The sequence below is a fragment of the Lates calcarifer genome, linkage group LG3 (assembly GCF_001640805.2).
Source record: "Lates calcarifer isolate ASB-BC8 linkage group LG3, TLL_Latcal_v3, whole genome shotgun sequence".
NCBI lineage: Eukaryota > Metazoa > Chordata > Actinopteri > Centropomidae > Lates > Lates calcarifer.
This window is the reverse complement of record NC_066835.1, coordinates 9,399,992-9,423,717: the sequence shown is the minus strand read 5'-3', so window position 1 is coordinate 9,423,717 and position 23,726 is coordinate 9,399,992. Positions and strand designations below refer to the sequence as shown.

Here is a 23,726-nt window from a genome sequence, read left to right as displayed (position 1 = left end):
AGTTTCTAATAACACCATAACACCTGGCTGCCAGTATTATTTGGGATTTTTTGAAAAAAGAGCCAAATGATGAAAAGATGAGTACATCTACAGAACAGGTTGATCAGCAAGTTACCTGCTTTATCCTGCTTACATATAAACTTGGTATATTCACAGAACTGGATGTAATAAAATACAGTTTAGCTTGTCATCTGTTGCTCATAACAGGCTTATACAGTAACTCATAAAGTGCAGGTTTAAAGTCTACTGTCATAACCTGCCTGTGTGTGACAGAAAGAGGGAGAGATGGATTGACAGAGAAAGAAACAGAAAGAGAGAGGGAGACAGAGACAAGAAATATGAGAGGGATCTTTTGTGTGCAACTGGGTGTTAGAGCAATGGGCAGCCTGGTGGGTGTGCTCTACTCAATCGCTTGCAGGTGACAATCTTTTGCAGTGACTCTGGGACTTTTTGTCTCTTCCTCTCTCTGCCTGCCCCCACACCCCCACTCCCCCTCCCTGCTCCCACTTTGCCAGGCAGTGTAAGGTATAGCTGAGGTTAATGAAACTGCCACTGGGGCAATGCATTATGCATTATCGCCAGTTTTGCAGCTAGCCAGTGGTCAACCATGTGATCAGGCTGCACTCCAGTCTCTCTTGCTTGTCTTTTGTTAGACAGATAGCATTATCTATACTACATTACTATACTACATTGCACATAAAAGGACAGCATTCAAAATTTAACTTAAGTACAAAAGTATGACAATCAGAATGTACTTAAGTGAATCATATAGAAAAAAATGGTCTTGTGAGTGAAATTATTTGATTTTTATTTATTTATTTATTTATTGTTACCAGTGCACTAATGTGTAGGCAGCAGGCTGGTGTCATCGCTGGCTGAGGTGGAGTTAATTCAAACTACTTTATATTTTGGTGTTTAGTGTAATCTATAACTACAAATCAGTCTATAAACTCTTATTCTTCTTATGTTTTATATATAAATCTTTATCAGTAAAGTAACTAGTAACGTTAACAGTCACATATATATTGTGGAATAAAATGAAAATTCTGACAGATACGCCATACACATACTGTAGAAAAAGGCATTAAATTTTTGTTATTCCAACATTGAAATTAAATTGAGTTTTGCTGACTGATGCTTTGGGTTACATTTCGGCAATTTAATACATTTTTAAAAATGTAATTACATACTAAATATTTCATTTATGTAAACCTTGCCCGAGTAAGAGATGTCAGAAATTGGTGAAATATGATTTTATTTAGGTCAGTCAGTCATGATTATCACTGCATTTGTGTCTGTCAATCAGTCACGGGTGTGTTTCTGCGTCATCGCTTCTCAACCAATCGAACGGCGACGTCCTCAAACAGGGCACCCAAGACGTAAACCTGGCAAACATGGCGACGCTCCGAAGAGAGTACGGCGACTGGAAATACGACCGTTTTTAACTGAGAAAATAACCTCCTCTTCGCATGTTACAATGAGGTGGGGTTAGCCGGAGCCACCGCACGCACAGCCTTTTAGACGATGTTTGCAGAGGTAAGTTAGCGCTGGTGAAATCGGCGCGAGTATCATTAGAATAGTTTGTTTTCCAGTGATAGACATGGCTAGTTAGCTTGTAGCGGCTATCGCCGTAGCGTTAGCCCCGCAGGTAAACACTCAGCTTGACAGGGGGAGAGGACGACGTACAGCCGTGGCGTTTTCAGAAAACCCGTTTGCTATAAGTGGCTGTCAGCCCGGGATTACACGGTTAACGCCAAGTTAATACGATGAGCTTAGGTTATCCGCACTGTCAACACCGTGGTGGAATTAGCTCGACACAGGCAATGTCGGTAGTATGCGTTTAGATTATGAGTAACGTTTCTCAGCGACGAATTTCTACACTACAACAAACACAGGTGAGCTGGGCGTTAGCTGTTTGCACGGCTAGTGGGGCTGTAAGCTATTGTTAAAGGCAAAAGAAAGTTGTCTGTTTAGTATCAGCACGGTTGAATAACAACACAATTAGGAGCTGCAGTAACTCAACAAATGTTTTCTCTGTAGTTAGCAACCGTTCGCGTTGGCAGCAAGCATACCAAGCAGTGACAGTTAATTGTCAAACTGACACTGTGTGTTGTGGCATTTCCTTCTCATTTAACTTAAACTTCAGGGAAAGTCTGAGACGTTTATACACAGCTGTCTAGTCGCCAGGCTGTCACTCAGAATAGCTCCCTTCTCTTGTCAGACACAAACAACTGGCCCAACATAGGCCTGCCTTGAAATATTAATAGGGTGTCTTGAGTCCATTGTAGCTGGACAGTGGTTGTAGGTATTAGCCTCGGCTTTGTGATCATTCGTGACAAGCCGTTTCTTAAGGGTGACTTGGCGATGACATTGTAGTTTTGCTACAGATCCCACGTGATGCAGTTTCTCAATGCACGCTGGTTCCTTGACTTTAAATAGATAGACTCCTTGCCGTGACATTTGCTGACAAGAAGACAGACTGCAGGGTCCACCTCACCTGAGCGGCAGGTGACCTGACCACATCTCGGCACCTCTCCAGTAGTTTTAAGTGCAAGTTTAGCCTTGGTAATGAGGCTTCAGCTGCCACTGCACTATTCTGCCTGTCTGACAGGGAGTACCGATTTCTGTGTTAAGTGCAGTCAGGTGTTAAACTTCAGCTTGACAGTAGCTCTTTGTAATGTTGCTCTCTGCTAACCTTTAGTCTGAAGTGAGTGATGGGCTTGTGTTGGGCTACGCTGTGTTGAGTTGTTGAGTTTACATAAGGTGATGTCAACAACTGACTTCCAGCTTTAAAACATATGGGGCCCTTTCAGTCAACGCCCGTCGTCGTCATCATCATCATCATCATCATCATCATCCAAGATCTTACACAAGAGCACTGCTGACTCTCTGCTAAGAGTAAGGCTACCTTCTGACTGCCTCACCTCTTAAGTTTTTTCTCAGACTTTTACAACAATTGCTTTTCATTTAGTCAGTTATTTGCTTGCTGCTAGTATTTGCATTTTTGTGTCTTTTGATTTTGAATGCACAGTAAGTTATAGTTCAGCTGTTGCCCTTGTGTTTTGTAGTTTTGTTGCTCATTGGATCACATGATAAAGTTTAGCTGTAGACATTGGCTTTTTTCCCCCTGCCTGGCTGCAATTTACTTCTGCCCACACACCTTGATAAATCGACCTTTGTACACCAAGTTGATGTTTTGTTGTAGGGAGATGTGAGTGCATCATGTGTTCATCCACAGGCACACAAAGTTATCCCCTATCTGCTTTTAACCCCTGGCTAAATCTCATTAAGGTGTCTTAATCAAAGCTTAGTGGACATTAAGGCCAGCATGCTGTCACATCAGGCCCTGCTTGTCATCTGGTACACCCCTCCCTCCTTCCCTTTGTCAATACAGGTGGTAGCAATGTCAAACAGTGCTGACATCTTTCAAGAATTAAGTCCTGTTCAGGAGTCTATGTCATGCAGAGACATAAAATGCAGTTCACATTTTACATCAGAATTAGACCTGTGCTATGGTTATAGTTATGAATTATGATTGGATTTGGCTTTATTTTATGTATAACGTTCATATGTCATTTGACTTTGAACTACTGCAGCTGCTAAACTAAACTAAGTAAATAAATAAGCTTGAGGCAGCACAGGTGATGCAGTAGCCTACTGTTGTAGAGTTCAGTAAAGGTGTTGGGCTGTCAGTCCAAAACATCTATGTTTCTTCACTGTTTATTCAGACATGTAATATGCCATGCATAGTATGTGTCCACATGTCTCCATGACTATGTCACAAAGTCCAGCACTTCTTGTGCAGTCACGCCTTCTTTTAGTTACAGTTGTCCACCTCTGGTCAAATCATCTGAGATATGTTACAGTACAACAGTGCCAAGTGTCAGCAAGGCCAAAGATTACAATCTGCTGAAGGTGATGATCATAAAATGTCCCACTTTCATGCTCTGACAATTTTGTCCATGCTGTTCACCTGCTATAAATGAATGATAGTGCTAAGCGTGTGCATATAGTCACACATACTCCACTTGTTGCATTTTCAGTATTTGAAAGGTAAAGTACTCTGCTGGTCAAACATCATTGGCTTTGCCCAGCAGTTTACCCAGTTTTCTCAAGTTAAGTGCTGGATTCATCATGACATTTTCTGTTCACTCTCTTGCTGTACTTGATATGTCACCTAATGTTAATGTAGTTGAGTTAATGATAACTAGGCTTGTTCATAGTGAATTTGAACAGGATTTGAATTAACAGCTAGAGTTCCCCAGTATCTGCTCTACTGACTGTCATGTGTCAGTGTGGGCTGTCAGAAAAACAGTGGAAGGCTGACCGCCTTCAGATGACAGAATAGGTTAGACACACTGGTAAGCAGGATTTCAGCCAACCTACAGACAAGACAACTTACCAGGGCAGAATCTTCAGCAGCAATTTGATGTGGTTTGTTACTGTATTAGTAAAAGCATCACAACTTCAGTTTTTTCAGGCAGTAAACTGTGTTTAACATTCAGAAATGTGTAACTATCACAGTAAAATGTAAACACAAGGTTAACCCCAGCACCAAAAGTGAAGCACAGCATCGGACCCTGATGTCAGACCCAACTGATTGACAGGTCTTTTAATACATGGACTGACCATCAAGGACAAGGTGTGAAAAGTTTGTTTACATAGATTTGGATGATAATTCAGTATTATCGTAACCTCTGACAAACTGTTCATCTCATGTTAAAATAAATGGTAACTTAATACATTTTTCCTTTTCCTCTCTGGAAATTACCATCATTTACTATATCTTTTCTTTACACAGCTTCAGATTATATACTCCTTTCATTCTAGAGATTTCCTCCCAACGTTAATATGGTAGCTCTTTCTGTTATGGTTGTTCTGGTGGATTAAGCCAGCATGATCAGTCAGACCCACTTACTTTCTCTCCCTCTCAGGCATTAACCCTGGATCTCCCACAGGAGCGCTTTAATGGGCTGAGTTAACTCTTGCCCAATGACCACACTGATCAGGGCTGCAGCTAGATGCTTGTGGACTTAAGCATGGGTCTCAAAAATAGAAATATCTAACCTTAAGTGGTTCTTCCCTCACATGTGTGTCTGGGTATGCACATAGCCGTATGTGTGTAGTTGTGCTTGGATTTGTTTTTAAGTTGCGCCAGGAAATCTGGGAAATGATAATCTCTAAGACACTGATAAGAAGCTGTGTGTGCTTGTCTGAATGTGCCTGGAGTCAAGGACGTCCAACAGTAGAACACTCCTCAAAAACCTTGCCTCTCTCTATGTGATAGTGCTTTTTTAGATTTAGATTATGCACAGTTCAAATCACTATTAGTGATTATAAATGTGTGTTTGAGAGAAAGATCTAGGACATGAATTGATATCATCATTTAAGACTAGATCTGGGATTCAGGTCATTATAAAGAAGAAATAATAGAATCACACAAATAACACAATCAAGATTCAATCTTATAAAGTAAGCCACTGAGTCATCTTATCTATCTCTGTTTAGAAAACAATGTTTAGGTCACATCAGTAACATAAACTGTGGTGTGTGAGAGCATGTGCATGTGCAGTCTGACAGCCAGCCTCCAACAATGGTGTACCTTATGAAGCATAAGTTTTATTGTTCATTTCCAGTAAGATTTTAATTTTCAGTTATGCTGTCCACCCATCCCCAGTAATCAAATGTCCAGTGAAAGTCTGCACTTTTGTGTCTGTCTGTTTAGAGACTGTAAGTATTGTTTATGTGTGTCTATTCAGTGTGGGTTGCGTAAAGAATTGCCTAGATGTTTAGATGTGTACGTCCCCAATGGGCTTTGGTGTTAATCACTGGAACAGATGGTTCATGTTTAAAACCCTGTGTAAGCTGTAATGACTCAAGAGTGTTGGTTATCATCTCTCCTACAGAGCCAAGCCTCCACAGCCTCATCGCCTCATCACACAGCCCTACTGATAGCCTCCACATTCACTGCTGCTGCTCGCTGGCACCATTGACGTCAGACCAGACTTACATTACCCATTTGAACTACATTCAAATACTTTCTCAGGGAATGATTGCATTGAGCACGAAGGACTTGGACAGGAGTTCCAAATGTTATCCCTCTACATTTGCATTTGCACTTTAATGCACATATCTTAAAAAATAAGAAACTGACTGTCTAAATAAAAGCAGTTTTTGAGCTGCAGTATTCATTAAAAATGATATAGGAATTTGCCTATTAACCTAGGACTTAAACTACTCCGGCCCTTGTATTTACAACAGTACTTGGAGGAAACGCTGCCTACAGTTAGCTCTGTCAAGCACAAACCTGGCCCACATGCACTGAATCAGGCTTGACGTAATTCAAAATGTCAAAATAATTTAGCCAGCTCTGACTGATGTGTCTGACAGTGTGCTCTTGGGTCTGGCTTACAAAGGTCTGTGTTGTCAGCTAGAGAGGTTTAGTGAGTTGCTGCTGCTTCAGGTTCATCCGGACAGACTGTGTTATCACATTGTTATCTTGTGTGTATATAATACAGTCGCCTGTTAGCACATAGCTTAGGCTTGGTGGTAATAAATGTGTCACTAATGACTGCAGTGGGCTGCTGAAAGCTTCTGAACAATGCCAACAGTGGAGTAACTGCCTTCTCTGTGATTACTGTGTGGGTGAAAGATAAACAGTGTAGATGTGTTTCTAAAGGTCAAGCTGTTCATTGAAGTTTGCATCAAAGTCAGTACCTAGAGTTTAATTAGTTTTTCTTGTAAATGGTGACAACATCATAGCTTATGACTGTGTCCTGTATTGTAGTTGCTTTAGAAGTGTCAGGACATTACCATTCATTTATGATAGTCAAAGTTTGTGGCAGGGAGTAAACTGTCTTGTGAGTAGCAGTCCTTTGTATCTCTACCAGTCCTAGCTCTGCTGCAATAGTAAGCATCTTCTTTGGCTAGACTCAGTTCTCTTCCTATAGTCCTAACCCTGCTATTAGTGACTTTGTTCGAGCCAGTTATGACTTGAAAAAGAGGGGGTAGTCCAGCCAGTTTGGACACATTCTGCAGCCCATACACCAGTTTGTGCACTCAAGAGATCTTGGCATTGTAGTGTAGAGAAATATTTCAGACAGAGAATGCTATGAAATCATCACAGAGCGATGAAAGCAAATACTAATGGTGCTTACTTTCATCCAAAATAATAAGCTTGTGAGAATGAAATGGTTTCTACTGTAAAGAAAAAAATGTGTGCTCCCTTACTATGCTGTCAGGCCAGATGATTCAACAAAAAAGAAAAACGCTTCAGTCTGCAGCACCTTACGTAACTAATACAATTAAATACATCAGCCATGGATCAAAATACGGTAGGGTGCAGGGGAGAGAGCTGATTATTCACCACATGTAATACAAGGGTTGTAGAGTCATCATGTTGTTGCAGCTGATGTGAACATGTTCTAATATTTCCTGCCCCTGATTTCTCCTGTAACCAGGTTTGTAAATGAAGTGACTATCTCTGTCTTATACTCCAAGGTGTGCTCGTTGTTCTAATAGCGCAATGACCCATATGTTTAAAACCAGTTCTGCTGTCTTGTCTCGGCCTACACTCTGACAGATCTTAGCCTGTCTAGTAGGCTGTAGGTTTACAGTGAGCAAATAAAGTCAGGGTCAGTAGGTCCTGCTGACAGCCATCAGCATCGGGTTTTCATTTTCCCAGAGTGCCGTGTGGTTCTCGGCTGGTGTGTTAATCAGGGGGTATCACAAGCTGATCTGCATGATCTGAACCGGAGCCAGTCAAGTCATTTTTTTTAATTGACTGTTATCAGCTTTATGAAGCCTGATCAGATTCAGATCCTTTGTTTGTTGTAACCCATCATGCTGTGGGTACACCATGGAGCAGCACAAACAATAGTGGGCAGTTTGAATAGAGATATCCACACTGACAGGGACTGTCAACAAGCAAAGCTAGCTGAGCAACATCTAATATGAGACTACAGCAGCTATTGTCAAAAACATGTATATTAATGCAGATACTGTATGGATTTAGTAGGCTGAGTGCAATATGTGGACAATATCAGACTTTTCTTTGTAATATATTTCTTACAGTAAGTTTAGTTTATTACAGAGTTTAGAACAATGACTTTCCTTTGCATTTAAATTGAAGTATTGAATGTTCATCCTACTTTAGAGGTAGAATACTACATGTGTATTAATTTTCATAACCTGATTCACCCCTCCTGTAGAGATGTCTAGATGCAATGCTGTAGCATGTTCAGCCTGCCCACTGCTATACACTGGGCACTTGGTATCCCAGTCACTAATCTTTTTGGTGCTGATACTTGTTATCAGGGACTGGAAACAAAAGAAAACTTCATCAGGACATCCTAGTCATGAGGCATGCTTGTGCATTTTGGCAGCAGCACAGCCTTAAAATTTTTGTTGAACAAAAACTGTTGTACTGAGCGGAATGTAGTTCCTATATCTGATCATACATTAATCATTAAATTAATTCAATTAGTGATTAAATTCTTAATCATCTGCAGTAGCCTTATTCAATAATGTGTGTTCAATGGGTTTTTACTCAGAATGTTTCTAAGGTATTTTCTAATAATAAGTAATATTGCAGAGTTGCATGTTTGTAAAGCTGCAGGTTGCACCTGATTTGCGAATTTGTATTAAATTGACCATATATCAATACAAGTGTTTGCACAGCGATGATTATCCATAGCCTGCCTGTGTGCAGTGGTCATGCTATACATAGTAAGCTGCCCATGTTTCCGAATGTGACACACTTGGCAGCTAGTCTAATGTGTGTCATCCGATTGTCCATAGCTGGCTGTGGCAGAGAGAACAATGTGTCAGTGTCCTGAGGAAGCTCTGTCTGTCCTTATCTGGCTCCATCAGTGGAGCTGCTTATCTAAGGAACTCTAGTATGAATGTAGGGCAGCCGAAGATCATCACCGGCGATCATCAGGATGTCTGTCAGTGACTCTACAGCGATGGCTCCATTGCCAGAGCGCCAGCATTAGACAGCGTGTGACTGTGAGAGTTATTCACATATTGCCACCATTATGTAGATAACTGCGTTTTTCACATTACCACATGACACTGCATATATTACAAGTACTTTGCTAAGCTTTGCGCGGCCTGGTTTTATTTGTCCAGCTTGCACCTGCTGGGACACTTAAACTTCTGAAGCACTATGACAGGCTCATCCTTCACATAACAACCCCCAGCATGCATACACACAGAAACACATATAAAGTATGTATTAAGGACAGATACTGAACTTTTTAGGCCGATACTAATGTCAAGTTTAAAAAAATTTGTTGATGAGAAATGGGCTGATGGTAATTTATTTTTAACATAGTATAAATCCTTTGATACAGATGCATTGCATTTGTTCTACAGAGCAGGACATTTTACAGCTGAAAAATAATCTTATAAAGGTGACACTGTTTCTAAATTAAGTGACATTAAAGCTACTTTCTAGTTGCATTTCTGTACTGCAACTTCTTTTTATTTTTCAGCTGAAACATACACCAAACACAATATATCTGTAATAGTAATAGTAATAAATATGGACTGATATATCAGTCTAGCCCTAATATAAACACAGCTCACACATGTATATACTGTTTATCGCCATCACTTGTCTTAACCCGTTTATCCTTTTCAGAGTTGCAGGGGGCTCCATTAATACACAAAAACAGCCCTACAGATCTTGTACTTTTTAGAGCAAGTGGATGAATGGCTGCAGAGTCCTGTAAGTAAGGGTTCAGTCTCCCATGTCAGCAAGCAGCCAATCATGCTTTAGAGCAAATAACCTGCTTTTTACATCATGGGTGAACATGACCCAAGAAAATGCAAGGAAACATAAAAGTTCATCTTATGTGTGAGCATCAGTAGTCATGATGGAGGTCACTTCCAGTTTAAACACCCTCAGCCTGCATTGAGTTGAGTGAGTATTGGCTGTGCTGTTTGTGCCAGCGCCACTTAGACAGTGACAGTAGCTTCCGTGAGTCAGGCTGGCCTTGCCCTCCCTGACTCACATATTGAGCGGCTGAAAGTAACAGTTAAGTTTTCTGGTGTTTTATCATTGCAGTAATGGCATCTGCAGCATTGGCACAGCATGGGACTGAAAATAGAGCCACTAGAGTCACTTATATGGAAAACTGGGACAGAGAGGTGTTAGCTGGAAACAAGAATTTGGTTTCCTGCACTGACAATAACAGGAAAACCATAGGATGTGACTCACGGCCATGCATACACACACTTGCAGTCTTCATCTGATACTCTCTATCAATACAACACACCACAATTTGTCTTTTTAAATAATCTTTTCCTGTGCCAACATCTGAAGTGTAGAACAGCATTTTTTCTGCTGTGTGGATGACGTCATTGTACAGTACAATTAGTGTTTATGGTTATTTTTCCCTCTACAATGGAGTGAATAGTTGACCCCAAAAAGTTTTATGTGAAGGATTTATGATGGGGCTGGGAGAAAAGATTAAGCCATTTTCAGACATTACTTAAAATACCAGATGATAAATTATTTTGATCATACAATTTCCAGGTTAATCACAAATATAAGCAAATAGTTTGAATCAACACAAAGATACAGGGCTGTTTCTGCACACAGTAATGTACAACACAGTAATGGAAGAGCAGTTAGAATCAGTAATATAAACAAATTGTAATCCAGTGCCTTAAAACATGAATGATGTAAATTTAATTGGTGTTAGAGCTGCAAGTTAAAAAACCTGTTTGTCAGTGATATGAAATTTAAATGTCTTCATCAGACAGGAGGCAGGAAGTATTTCTTCAGACTAACTTAATGGTCCCCAGACTAATTCAAATAGATACATATTGGCATAGAAGTCTGTCCTGGTTTAAGTATTCCGCCTGATTTTTGTGTTTGTGTGTGTTTCAGGCCAGTCTGTCCATCTGGGGATGGGGGGGTCTTGGAGTCGTGCTTTTCCTCGTCACTTTTGGACCCTTTGCCATATTCTACCTGGCCTTTTATATCTTCTGCTTCATTGGAGGGTAAGCACAAAGACCAATAAAACTATACAGTCATCCCTGTTTATAAGCGTTCTCTTTCACATCAACCACAGGGCTCAGCGCTGATAGATCAGTCGTTAAACTTCACTTGTTCTCACTTCTGTTTTCTAGGGGCTTTGCGGTCACTCTGCTCTATGGGAAGATCAACTCCGAGAAACACCTGGAAAAATGCGAGCATTCTTACTTGCCACCTACACAGATTGGTATACTGAAGGTAAAAGCACAATTGCCTTTAACACACACACATTTTGATCTCGCCCACACAAACAAATTAATTAATCAAGTTTCTTTGTTGCTGAAGTCAGCCTGCCAGTTACCATTTAGATTGTTATGGTTCTTATTGATTTGCTCACATTTCACTACAGCTCTCATCATTCTGTGTTGGTTTTTCAGACATTGGATGAAATGAAGCTGGAGATGAAGCCTATAAAGATTGACAGGAGACTGACTGGCTCCAGTTTCATAGATGAACCACTACAGCAGGTGTGTGTGTGTGTGTGTGTTACAGTAAAAAACTGACAGTGCTTTATATGAGGAAAACTGAATAATTGGTTGGATGCAGATAACTTTAAATGGCTTCCCTTCTGTTTTGAAGTTCTGACTGTTCACTCATTTGTGAGAGTAGCAGAATGAACTGGTAATGGAGTAGTAGAGAGATTGGCCAGAAAAAAAGCACCGCACAGACAGCAATGTTAATGCCTAATTAATGACATTGGGGTCTGAATAAACATATTGCTAGCACACACCTAAGAAAGGTATTTTTCGTTTTTCACTGAATGAATCTCAGTTCTGCTCCTGTGTTATAGTAAAATTTACTGGCATGTCATCTCATACAATATTTTTAGGTGCCTTTTTTCATGTATTCGTCTACTTTGTACTCCTGTTTTATGTCTTATTTTTGAAATAGATCACCACTTTCTCTCTATACTTAAAACTAGCAGATTTTCTTTCAAAAACACTTTTGTTACCTCTGAATTAATACAATGACTTGTGTTTAAAAGGGTCCAAAATAAACTATTTTTCCTTTGTAAATGTATTCTAGATTGGTTAAATGATGTGAACTAACAATGCCGTACTTATGTGTGTTCCTGAAATCTTATCAGATGTACTGTCCGGTAAAAGAAAAAAGTTGACTCAATAGAAAGTGGAACTGAAAGTGTCTTTACTGTTACACTGTCACACTACTAGTGTTTCACCATCATGTGGCTTAAGGAAAAAGAAAAGGCTGTTGCATGGCTGAAATGAAACTGTGAGTCTGCTGGTGATTTACTCAGCTTAACACGTGTAAAAAGATCCTGTAAACGACGGTTAAGTTGCCTGTCAGCTTTGAACTTAGTGGCTTTTGCTTGTTGGTCACAGGTTTTCTTTCCACCCTGTCCTGTGGTTACAACACAGCACAAAACCGGCTTTTAGTATGTTGTCCTCAGTAAAGCAGCGTGGCCAGCAGAGTTAGGTGCAGACACAGCAGTTTGACGTGGTCAGATGACCCTGACTGCTATACTGTGGTGTCTCTGTCCTCCCTTCTTCCCTGGGATTTTACACTAATCATTTCAGCAGCATGTGAACCTCGAGATCTTGCAAAACTGAACATGACATCGTGTAAACCTGTGTCATGCTCTCTCACAGGAATTAGCGGTCTTGATTTTTCTGGCACATTCTCTCGTCTTTTTTTTTTTTTTTCAAATGTATTTACATTTGAAAAAAAAAAAAAATTATTCCTGAACAAACCCACCCTCCCTCTGCAGCAGATACTGACAGTTATTCTGATTCATGTGTTGGCTTGATTTAATCACACTACTCAACTGTAGTTTCTTTTGTATTTAACAGACTACAGCTAAATGATTGATTTACCCAGGTCTCATTGGACCTAGTAGCCTAGTAATCTATATGCTGGATGTTTATTTTCTTTCAAAGAGGAATTATTTATCCATCTCACACTCGACTGTGGTGTAGCATTTAATTAACTCTTCCTCTCTCATTGTCCTCAGTCCACCTCCTAGGTTGCCTTTATTAAATTTTTGCTTTCTTCCTCTGTCCCTCTCTCTGTAGGTGATCCAGTTCGCTCTGAGAGACTATATCCAGTACTGGTACTACACTCTGAGTGAGGATGAATCCTTCTTATTGGAGATCAGACAGACGCTGCAGAATGCCCTTGTCCAGTTCTCCACACGGTACAAGACAAACACACACTCTCTCTTCATAACATTTTCTGCCTTGATATTTAAGTGTTTATATGAGCCAAATCTGTTCTGTATTTCTTCAACTTTTGTTTGCCTGTGTGTTTGTGTGTCAAGATCCAAAGAGGTGGACTGGCAGCCTTACTTCACCACTCGCCTGGTGGACGACTTTGCCACCCATTTACGTGTCTTCAGAAAAGCCCAGGATCGCCTCGCAGACAGAGAGGACAAGCAAAGTACGCAGACACATTCATACATGCTGTCTCACCCACAGTAGTCATTAGCATGTTTGGCATGTCTCCTCTGTTGTTTCATCAGTGATTGTTTAGTTTGCAGCTTAATAAGGGTTTTGTTATCTGTTTTGTGATGGACTACACAATAAGATTTGATTACAATTGTGGTGCAGAAAAATAGTTTCATAGCGTTTAGCAGAGATGATGACAGTGAAGAGTTGTGTGTGAACAGGAGACATAACAGAGGAGCTGGTGGACTCGTTCTTCGAGGCCGAGGTGGAGATGGAGAGGAAGATTTGTCGAGACGTAGTGTGCACTTCACATAAAGACGAAGAGGGTAAACACATTTGCAGTCTCCCTCCTTTTACATTTCACACATGTGCTACTCTTTGATGTCACGGCTAGTAATAACTAATCATAAGTGTCTGTGTTTGTGTGTGTCAGGTTTCCTTCGGGATTTGTGTGAGTTGCTTCTGTATCTGTTACTACCTCCTGGAGATTTCCACAACAAGAACATGAGATACTTTTTAAGGGTGAGTACACATAAGATACACAAACACAAACCTCGCGCTCACTTACATATTACACAGAACAATCACAACATGTGTCACTTTACCGGTCTGAATGACAAATATGACGTGCATAAATGTCACTGTGCCACTTTGGCAGTCATCCATGAGCCTCTCCTAGAGTATTATTTTCAACAACAGGCTGCTGAATCGGACACATTGCTGTAACAGACAAGGTGACGGTGTGTTTGTAGTGACTGTACCTGGAAATGCACTGTAATGTTTTTTCTTAGGAGGTGCTTGCGCGTGGTGTGCTGCTTCCTCTGATCAACCAGCTGAGCGACCCAGACTACATCAACCAGTTTGTCATCTGGATGGTGAGGTTTGACTTCCACACCTATCCATACCTTCTACCCATCAGCCAATTTTTAGCTCTTTGTTTTATTCGTTTATTTTTGTGTGTAAATAATTGTAAAACCAGCCAACGATCACTCCAGCAAGCCAATGAAATAGGACAGAAACAGCATTTTGTTTTGCAGTGGTATATGTGTCATTGACTGTAAATGTAAGTGTGTGTGTGTTTGTTTGTGTAGATACGGGACTCCAGCTGTAACTATGAAGCCTTCATGAACATCTTGAAGTTGACAGACAAGCCTGCTGAGCTGGAGGCCGTCAAGGACAAGGTGCTGGAGGAACTGCAGTACCTCCGCTCTCTGGACACTGCAGGAGATGGTGGGCACCCACTGAGACACACACACATGCACATAAAAAAAGTCAAAATAAATGCATGGCATTTCTCTCCTCCTGATGTCTTTTTGTTTCCTTGTCTTTTAGACATCAATGTGATCAAGAACCAGATTAACAGTCTTCTGTTTGTGAAGAAGGTGTGTGAGACCAGGATCCAGAGGCTGCAGTCTGGCAAGGTGAGAAACTACAGGACACCGTGCTTATACTGGAGGAGCCAAAAAAAAAAATACATTAGTAAAATTTGTTTTAGTATGGTTAATTTTGATATTTGCTTATTTATGTTAAAATATAAACGCTGTCTACACAAGTGTCGTCTGTCTTTGCTCAAAGTCAGTTTGTTTGTCAAGTTGTATCTTTTGGAGTCAGCTAAGTTACGAATGCAATCTTCTCTGCACGGTGTCTACCAGACTTTTCTCATTCTGTGTCTGTGTAGGAGGTGGATGCCTTGAAGCTGGCAGCCAACTTTGGCAAGCTGTGCGTTATCCCACTGGATCACATCCTCGTCCACAACATAGCCCTGCAGTTCTTCATGGGTAATTCTGGAAATGCATCATCACACATACCACAGATGCCAAACGTCACTGTAGTCATCCCAAGGCCTTAATCCAGAACATTTCTGTTAATCATCTTTATAATCCATAACTTATTCCATTTCTCAACGATTTATAACGCAAACCTGTCATGTTGGACACGCTCCTTTACAGTCCCACATGACCTCGTCAGAGTTTTTAAAAGGTCACCCCACTTTATAGGTCAGATTACGATGGATGGTTTGTGAGTGTGCAAACTAGGAGTTAAGCCAAGTTGTGTCAATGCTGGTGTGGAACATGAACACTAGCCAAAAGCCTAAACATTGTGACTAGTTATGTCATTTTAGCATTTATGCTGCTAGTTTAGATCATGAAAATTCCAAAATTGAAACTGTGTGTGTGGTGTTGTGTGTTTTGTGGTGTGTGGTGTGTTGAACCAGACTTCATGCAGGCAGCAGGGGCCCAGGCGGAGCTGTTTTTCTGGCTCACTGTGGAGGGCTACAGGGTGACGGCACAACAGCAGCTGGAGGCCATGCAGGTCTGGCAGAGAGACGGCAAGAAGCAGCCCAGCGCCACCAAGGGACTGCTGAAGGCTGCTGCACTGGGTGTCTATGAACAGTACCTCTCTGACAAGGTAGGAGGCATGTTAGGATCAAGCCAAAAGTCATTTCAGCCATATAGAAATGTTTTGATCTCTCAGAAGTTTGACTCCTCATACTTACTTCTTATACTTAATCTTTCCTCCTGCCTGTGTCATCTAATGTTAAATACTGACGTCCAGCTGCTGTTGATTCTTGTCTAACAGGCGTCTCCCAGGGTGCAAGTGGATGAGGTGTCTGTGACAAAACTGGGAGAGAAGCTGCAGAAAGATGATCCCACACCAGAAATATTTGATGAAATCCAGAGAAAGGTACAAAATCTTTTGGACAGTGTTTCATGAACTGTGCTAATATTTTTTTAAATTTATTTTAGCCACTTTCATAGCTTTTAGTACCTCTGAACAGTGTTTTCAGCAGTTAGAACCTATTCTTCGTTATACTACATTTTCATGTTCTGTTTTTAATGCTCCGCCTCAGTTCTTGTGTCTTGCACCTGCTAACAAACTGTTTCGCACATTTTTTCCACAGGTGTATGACATGATGCTACGCGATGAACGTTACTATCCCTCCTTCAAGCAGAGCCCTCTGTACGTCCGCATGCTAGCAGAGCTGGACATGTTGAAAGAGCCGAGCTACCGGGGATCCGATGACGGTGATGGAGAATCTTTTAATGGTTCTCCAACAGGAAGCATAAATCTAGTAAGTCGTCTCCAATTCCCATTGCAGGGTTTAGAAAAATCCTGGTGCTGCGATGCCTCTGGCATTTTTATTTGTGTTAGGAAACTGTGTAGTTTATGATAACTTGTTTTTTGTGATTCCAGTCCTTGGACGACTTGTCCAACTCCTGCCATGATGAATCTATGCACCTACATGCCTTCATCTCTGACACAGGTACACACACATTCACACACACAGTCCCAAGTACCCTCCTGTTTTTTTAACATTGTGTTCAAGTGTCAGTCTTAGACGTGCTAGATCCTGGCAACTTGTGTATGCATGTCAGGTTTAAAAACGTTGAATTTGACTTGGTGTTGGATTTTAGTATTGTAACTGCTTATGTTGAGAGAGTGTGATTTTTGTCATGCATATTAGTCCCTCCTAGCCCCTCCCTGCATGTTTTTTCCTTCAACTTTTCACCTCCTAGCTCCATCCATCTGCATGTATCTGCTGTGTCACTTTCATCCTGCTCCAGTATTCTTTATTTCTTTCATTCCATCACCTTCACTGTTTTTCTGTTCTTCCTTTTTCTTTCCTCCTCCTTCCACCCTCACCTTTCCTGTCACTCTGTCACATTTTCTTCCCTTTTATCACATGTCCACATCCTCTGCTCTGCATTCTTTCTTTTGCTTGCTTCTCATCCCCCACACTTTGCACCTGCACATGTTTTTCTTTCCTTTCCCTTCTTTCTTCTGCTTTCATCCCTCCATCCTCCACTCCCCTGTTGGATGAATTGCCACGCGGGGTAGCTGACGCTTGTCTCCCCGGCTTCTGGGGTGCTGCAGGGGTTTGCAACGACCACGGTAAGACCTACGCGCTGTACGCCATCACCGTATTCAGACGCAACCCGGATGGCAGCGAGGACTGCTGGAAGACCTACCGCCGCTACTCAGACTTCCACGACTTCCACATGAGGATCACTGAACAGGTGTGTTCGAGTTGGGATATTTGTTTACCGGTTGTCAAGAAGCCAGCAGCATTTCTCTCCCGGAAGAAAGTTAATGTTAGTGTCAAAACACGAAGCAACAACACGAGCATTTGTTTGTCTCCTTCTGACTGTTGTATATCTTCTGTTATAGTTTGAGAATCTGGCGTCGATCCTCAAGCTGCCAGGAAAAAAGACGTTCAACAACATGGACAGAGACTTCTTGGAGAAGAGAAAAAAAGACCTCAATGCTTACCTACAGGTAACGCTTTTACATATTAGATAAAATGCCTTTTTTGTCTCGCATCATTTTTTTGTGTCCATCAATAACTTTGTGTGTTTCTGTGTGTTCCAGTTGCTGCTGAACCCAGAGATGGTGAAGGCCTGCCCAACTCTGATTCCTTATGTCTACGACTTCCTAGAAAACAAGGCCTACAGCAAGGGCAAAGGAGAGTTTGCACGAAAGGTCAGTTAACGTTTTTAAACAAAAATCATCTTTTCAGTGTCATTTATTTACCACTAGGTAACTGCAAAACATTGGCTAATGTTTACATTAAGCTATTTTCTTCTGTGGCACATATTTAATGTGTAGCTAGATTTAAAGTTTTGTACAAGTCGTTGACCTTTAACACCTGGGAGGTAGCTGTGTGCCTCAGAGATCCAGTACTAACTAAATGTTATTCTTACACTAAGCAGTGTGGTTCTGTGTGCAGGCAGTGGGTTCTCAGTGTGAATTAAAGCTAAAAAATTTGTTTTGGTTGTTGCATCACATCAAAACTAGCACTTAATTGGAGATGCTCCCCCTCCATGCTGCTGAGAAATACAGTTTTTCCTGTTGTGTTGACTTCCAAATTCAGTAAAAAGCGAATAAAATTTAGCTGGATGCCAACAGTGATGAGGTGAAACAATAACATACATCACTGTCCACTATCTTTGCTATAGTTTTCCGAACATGTTACAAGTTACAGATCTCAGCTTTAATCTGTAATTCAGCAGTTACTTGGTCAGAGGCACGAGTGATTGTGACTGGTTTCCTAAAATATATTTTTTCCTTTTGTTTCATTCCCCCATCAGATAGACACATTTGTAAATCCATTGAGGAGCTCCATGAGGAACATGTCCAATGCGGTGAAAGCCCTGCCAGACAGTCTGGCTGAGGGCATGACGAAGGTGTCTGACAACATGGGCCGCATGTCAGAAAGACTGGGCCAGGACATCAAACAGTCCATATTGAAGGTAACACACTTCAAGTATTTTGCATCCTCAGAAAGGTCTTGAAGCAGAAACCTCTTACTTTTGCTCACTGCCCTGGCATGTTAGTTCATGGAACCTCTTGTGTCTCTCCTCCATTCTCCGAGGTGCCTCCACTCCTCCCCAAGTCTGACATCGACCCCGAACACTGTCGTGTCTCCGCCCAGCTCGATGACAACGTGAGTCCATCAGTCCTTTTGGTTGCTAGATATTTATTTATTTTATCTTGTTTTTGGGAAAATGATAAACATGTGTCTTTTGTGTCCAGGTGGACGATAATATCCCGCTGAGGGTAATGCTGCTGCTGATGGACGAAGTGTTTGACCTTAAGGAGAAAAACCAGTGGCTGCGCAGGAACATTAAGAACCTGCTGCAGCAGCTCATCAGAGCCACATATGGAGACACCATCAACAGGTCAGAGAGACACAGACACAATACAGTATTTCAGAAAAACATGACCTCAAATGCACAGTTAGTATATTTATTACTGAATAATCTTTTGTTTGTCTCTATAGGAAAATTGTAGATCATGTGGACTACTTGACCTCACCAGAACAGGTGGCAGACTATGTCAAGAAGTTCAGGTAACCCCTCCGTTTTTCTTTGAAATAAATCTGATTGGTCAGAGGAGTCAGAGAGAAGTAACCCTAAGTGCCTCTGTCCCCATACAGGGATTCCTACTGGCCCAACGGTATACTGGCTGAGACACCACCCCGTCGGGACAAGAGCATCCGCATGAGGACACGAGTAGCTGCCAAAACCAACCTGCTGGGTATCATGCCAGGTGAAAACACACACACACACTTTATCTATGCATCACCCAGCCTAGGTGCAGTAATGAGCACATTACAGCTTTTTGGACTAGAATAAGGCAAACAAAACATTTTTTCAGTTTTACAGGATGTCAGTCTTCATGGGTGAAGACTTGTTAATCTATACACATTTGGTGAATTATTACACTTCTGATAAGGTGCAGTGCACAACTGCTTCCATAAGCTTTTTATAGAGGCTTTTTATGAGTCAAAGGTTCCTGCTTTTCACCACTGACTTGTCCACTATATGTCTCTCCCTGCCCCCAGATGAGCTGAAGCACATCATTGGAGCGGACACCACGAGAAAGGGCATCCTGCGCGTCTTCGACATGTTTCAGTACCAACCCATGAACCGTCGGCTAGTCTACGTTTTCCTGGAGGGCTTCCTGGAGACAATGTTCCCCCAGTACAAATTCCCCGAGCTCTTTGTCAAGCTGCACTCCCGCTCGCCGCGCATCCACAGATACAGCCAGAAACTCAAATCCTCCTCTCTGAAGAGGTGACAGGAAAGGACAGAGGCAACAGGACCGACTAGACACACACAGACTTGAGAGCTAAGAGTGAGAGCGGGGATGGGCTTTGACGTGAACGTGGAGGTATGTGTGTGCGTGTGTGATTTCTGCCCTTCTGCCACTTCCCTCAAACAACCTTTTCCGTGAAAACACTCCAATTATCTAGCTGATTAGTTCTGTCACAACAGAACTGAAGGATGAACAACACACACTCTGCCCTCCTCTTTCTGTGACACACACATGCGCAAACACAAGTTCTGTAATTTGCACCAAGACTGAACAGAACACGGCAGTCTTTTCTTTTAGTTTCTATTATCTCCCTCCCTCCTTTTTTGGACTTCTTAGTTGTGTTTAGCTTTATCCTGGGCCAGTCAATGCTGCTTTCATGTGGTCCAGAGCGCAGACCACAGATACTGTATTGTTTTTAAACTGCAGGAGTAGATAGCATAGACCCACACCTTGCCTTACCTTCCCGCTTCTGTCTTGTGGCCAGCTCAGTCTGCCATCTTTGAACTGGCTCCTCAGCTGTAGTCAAAATTACCCTCATGCTGTAGACATTTGATCTGCAAAAGCTGCACACTCGTAAACATGCAACAATATTTTCTTTTCGTAGCAACCAAATATGTCAATAGCACTGGGTTAAAGAGGCGCTGTTTTTAAAATGTGACTGAACAAGTATGGGTCGAAAAGATGATTTTTATTTTTATTGTCAGCTTTTTTTTCCCAGCCTTGATTCTTCTCTTCAAACGTGATTTTTTTTTTCGTCTTTCCAAAGTGTCATCCTCAAAGAATAGGCCACATCCCCTTTAATGCTACTGTCATAACCTGTGACGACCAAAGCTCATACTGTTCATACGAGTGCATGTGTGTGTGTACTGGGTTAATGTTAGGATACTCGGAACATTACTGTGCTTCATATCGATAATCATGTGAAGAAGGAGAATGCAGTGTTGACCTGACCTAAAAGGTGAAGCTGTGAGGACACACACTGAAGTGTGAGAGCAGCTGTGGGAAGCTCAGCTCTGGCTGTCCAAGCGCACTATCAAAGAATGTACTCTCTGGTCTAGTCTGTATTTGGCTTGTGTAGAATTTTAAAATTTGTGTGTGAGTGAGTGAGTGTGTGTGTGTGTGTGTGTGTGTGTTTAGCGCAGAGATGCAACCCTCTTCAGTCAGAAACTGTGCCAGTGTGAGCTAGTGAACCAGCCTTAAAACTACATACAGTATATACTGACCAAGAGACGCACGCTAGAGGTAGCTGTCCTTCACGCGACTGAACGTTACGAGGAAATCAACAGAGATATGGAGATATATCCCTAATCACTTTTATTCAGAGAAAATGTCTTTAATTTTGTGCAATATTTTTTTTTTCTTTAATGCATGTGCATTTTGAATCATTGTATACTGAAAAAAAGTAATTCATATTGTTTTAATAGTAGAGAACATGAGAGAAGTTTCCCCAGAAATGTCTTCTTATCCCAACAACTTAACATTCCGTTGTTGTAAAAGTACAATGTTTATTTTACAGACTTGTTTTATAAGTCTGAGGTTTTTTTTGGTTTTGTTTGTTTTGTGTTGGGTGTGTGGGGGGTATTTTCCACTTATCCCTCACCCACTCGTGCAGAATCTGTGGGTATGAACTAGGCGGTGTTTGGGGGGGGGGGTTTCTGTGTCACAGCCTGATTATTAGCTCATTGGGCTATAGCTAGCTCAGAGGCAGCCTCAAAACAACTGCTTCTTTTTAACTCATATGTGGCGTTTTATGCATTCAAGCCTGTTCTATTGAGTGTGAACAGATCTTTGTTGTCATGAACTGACAGTTGGAGGGACACGCCCCTACCATCCTCTCTCCTCCTGTCCAATAGAATCACAGGAGAGCTGCGTCCTGTGACCAACGGAATCACTGCTAATGAGCACTTACCGTAGCAACTGTCGGAGGGCATCTCCCATTGGCTCGATGGAGCCCCATTCTGCTGCAGTCACTGGATGGAACTCCCTCTCGTCTGCTGTGATTTGCTTACACTGAGCAGCCGTGGTGGACTCTGATTGGCTGAGTAGGAGGACATGAACTGGAGCCTCTCTTACTGGGAGGTGAAAATTTTGTCCCCATGGATGAAGAGATGTCACCTTTAACTTTCTGCACACCTCTCCATACAGGAAGGCTTGTCGTTTTTTTTTTTTTAACCCCAGTATATATGAATCTATGATTATGAAAATTGTGCATATCTGTGTACAGTATGTGTTAATAGTGTGCCTAAATGTACTGTCAACTCTATTTTCATATTTTTCTTTAATCCTAAAAAAAATTCAATCAGAATGTCATGATCATTTTACGCGACTGAAAATGACTTTAGGGTGTTTTTTTGCATCATGCTTATCAAACTCTTCCTTGTGAGCAATTGTGCTCAGATCAGTATAACACTAATAAAAAGTAACTCAGACTAACTGACCCACAGTGTGTATGGTGTCTTCAGTGTGTTTGCAGGTCCTGAGGATAGCTGCTGTATTTGTTTGTTTAAGTTACTAATATGTCTAAGGATCCTCTAGCAGCTAAAGTAACGACAGACACATAAAAGGTGGTATCTAGCGCATGATAGCACTATATTAGACTGACCCTTAATAGGTATAAATAGATTAAATCAGTGTGTCCTGCTACAGTATCTAGAGTAACATACTTTCTCTTGTTTTTCCTCTATCTATAATACAGATACAGCAACAAGTAACGAGGCAAAACAACACAAGACAAGTCAGTCCACAGATGTTCAGACTGTACTTTTGGTCTTTTCCTTCAGCTACAATGGTTTGCTTATTTATGACTTCTGCCATATTTATCATTCAACGTCTAAAATACATTTATATTACGATAAAGTACTAATTATACCCAATTTTCTGGATAGAATACATTAAAGCAGCACAATGTAACTTTTTCTGAGCAACAGCAGCCCCTGCAGCCACATGTGGTACTCAATCCTCTTGGGCTCTGCCTCCGAGCAGTTAAGCAGTTTTCATGTTCAGAAAACAAAGCGTAATATTCACTGAATATTCCTCATAGAGCTTCCTCAACAAATATCAGAGATGGTTTTTAATGACTTTACGTCTTTTAAACTGATCTGCAGTTCAACATTACTCTTGAACTTACTGTGCCTGGTTCCAGCAGTGTAAGTGCTGCTGACTCTCACAGCAAGAACAGGAGTTCAGAACGCACAGTGGAAATGACAGAGGCACCACTCTCCTTACCTGTCAGAGTACCATCAAAATGATTCTGAAGCTGTATTTTTAAGGTAGGGTAATAACACAATGCTGCTTTAAAGTTGCATCCTTATTTTAGGTTGTAAGGTTGTCATGAGGCCCTAAACTGATTTGTTCTCTGTTTTAATTTAAAGTAAGATTTTCACTTATATAATATTTCACCTCAGTCAGTCCTGAGTCATTGATCAGCAGACTGAAAGTAAAGATACCAATATAACAAATGAACAGGCTCAATAAGCACTTTGAATTTAAGAAAAAGTTTGGCTGTATTGCGAGTGAAATTATATTACATTAACTGATACTGCTCTGATACTGTGTATGCAGACTCTCTGTCCTGACTTACATGGAACGTTAGTCATTAAATGTCATCAAATCAAACTTCTTTCACTGTATTCATGATAAATCATTACCGGTAGCAAGTAGAAATGCATAGCTAC

At 41.3% G+C, this 23,726-nt stretch overlaps 1 protein-coding gene and 1 long non-coding RNA gene across 4 annotated transcripts; both read left to right on the top strand.

The window, feature by feature from the left end:
• Window positions 1-1,379: 1,379 nt before the first annotated feature.
• snx13 (sorting nexin 13) lies at window positions 1,380-22,489 on the top strand. 3 transcript variants are annotated; one of them, XM_018667859.2, is made up of 25 exons: window positions 1,380-1,536; window positions 10,901-11,013; window positions 11,143-11,245; window positions 11,425-11,514; window positions 13,081-13,202; window positions 13,326-13,444; window positions 13,674-13,778; window positions 13,886-13,974; window positions 14,244-14,327; window positions 14,544-14,682; window positions 14,785-14,873; window positions 15,131-15,230; window positions 15,668-15,861; window positions 16,033-16,137; window positions 16,355-16,525; window positions 16,648-16,717; window positions 17,329-17,471; window positions 17,623-17,730; window positions 17,824-17,934; window positions 18,543-18,704; window positions 18,827-18,898; window positions 18,988-19,133; window positions 19,235-19,303; window positions 19,391-19,503; window positions 19,799-22,489. In XM_018667859.2, the coding sequence occupies exons 1-25, from the start codon at window positions 1,525-1,527 to the stop codon at window positions 20,032-20,034; spliced, it is 2,865 nt and encodes a 954-aa protein (XP_018523375.1). In that variant the 5' UTR covers window positions 1,380-1,524; the 3' UTR covers window positions 20,035-22,489. The 3 variants fall into 3 exon arrangements, with proteins under 3 accessions (XP_018523375.1, XP_050922153.1, XP_050922150.1); XM_051066196.1 differs by having other exon boundaries at window positions 17,293-17,471; window positions 18,848-18,898; XM_051066193.1 differs by having other exon boundaries at window positions 17,293-17,471.
• On the top strand, window positions 1,545-8,500 carry LOC127139182 (uncharacterized). The gene is made up of 2 exons (XR_007809180.1): window positions 1,545-2,898; window positions 5,907-8,500. It is a non-coding gene; the product is annotated as an uncharacterized LOC127139182 (long non-coding RNA).
• Window positions 22,490-23,726: the final 1,237 nt, after the last annotated feature.

Excerpts from the sequence above, each read along its gene's own strand:
- snx13 (XM_051066193.1), top strand. Across the intron at positions 13,779-13,885 it reads TTCACATAAAGACGAAGAGG|GTTTCCTTCGGGATTTGTGT; the intron begins GTAAACACATTT and ends TGTGTGTGTCAG. Across the intron at positions 19,504-19,798 it reads CCTGCTGGGTATCATGCCAG|ATGAGCTGAAGCACATCATT; the intron begins GTGAAAACACAC and ends CCCTGCCCCCAG.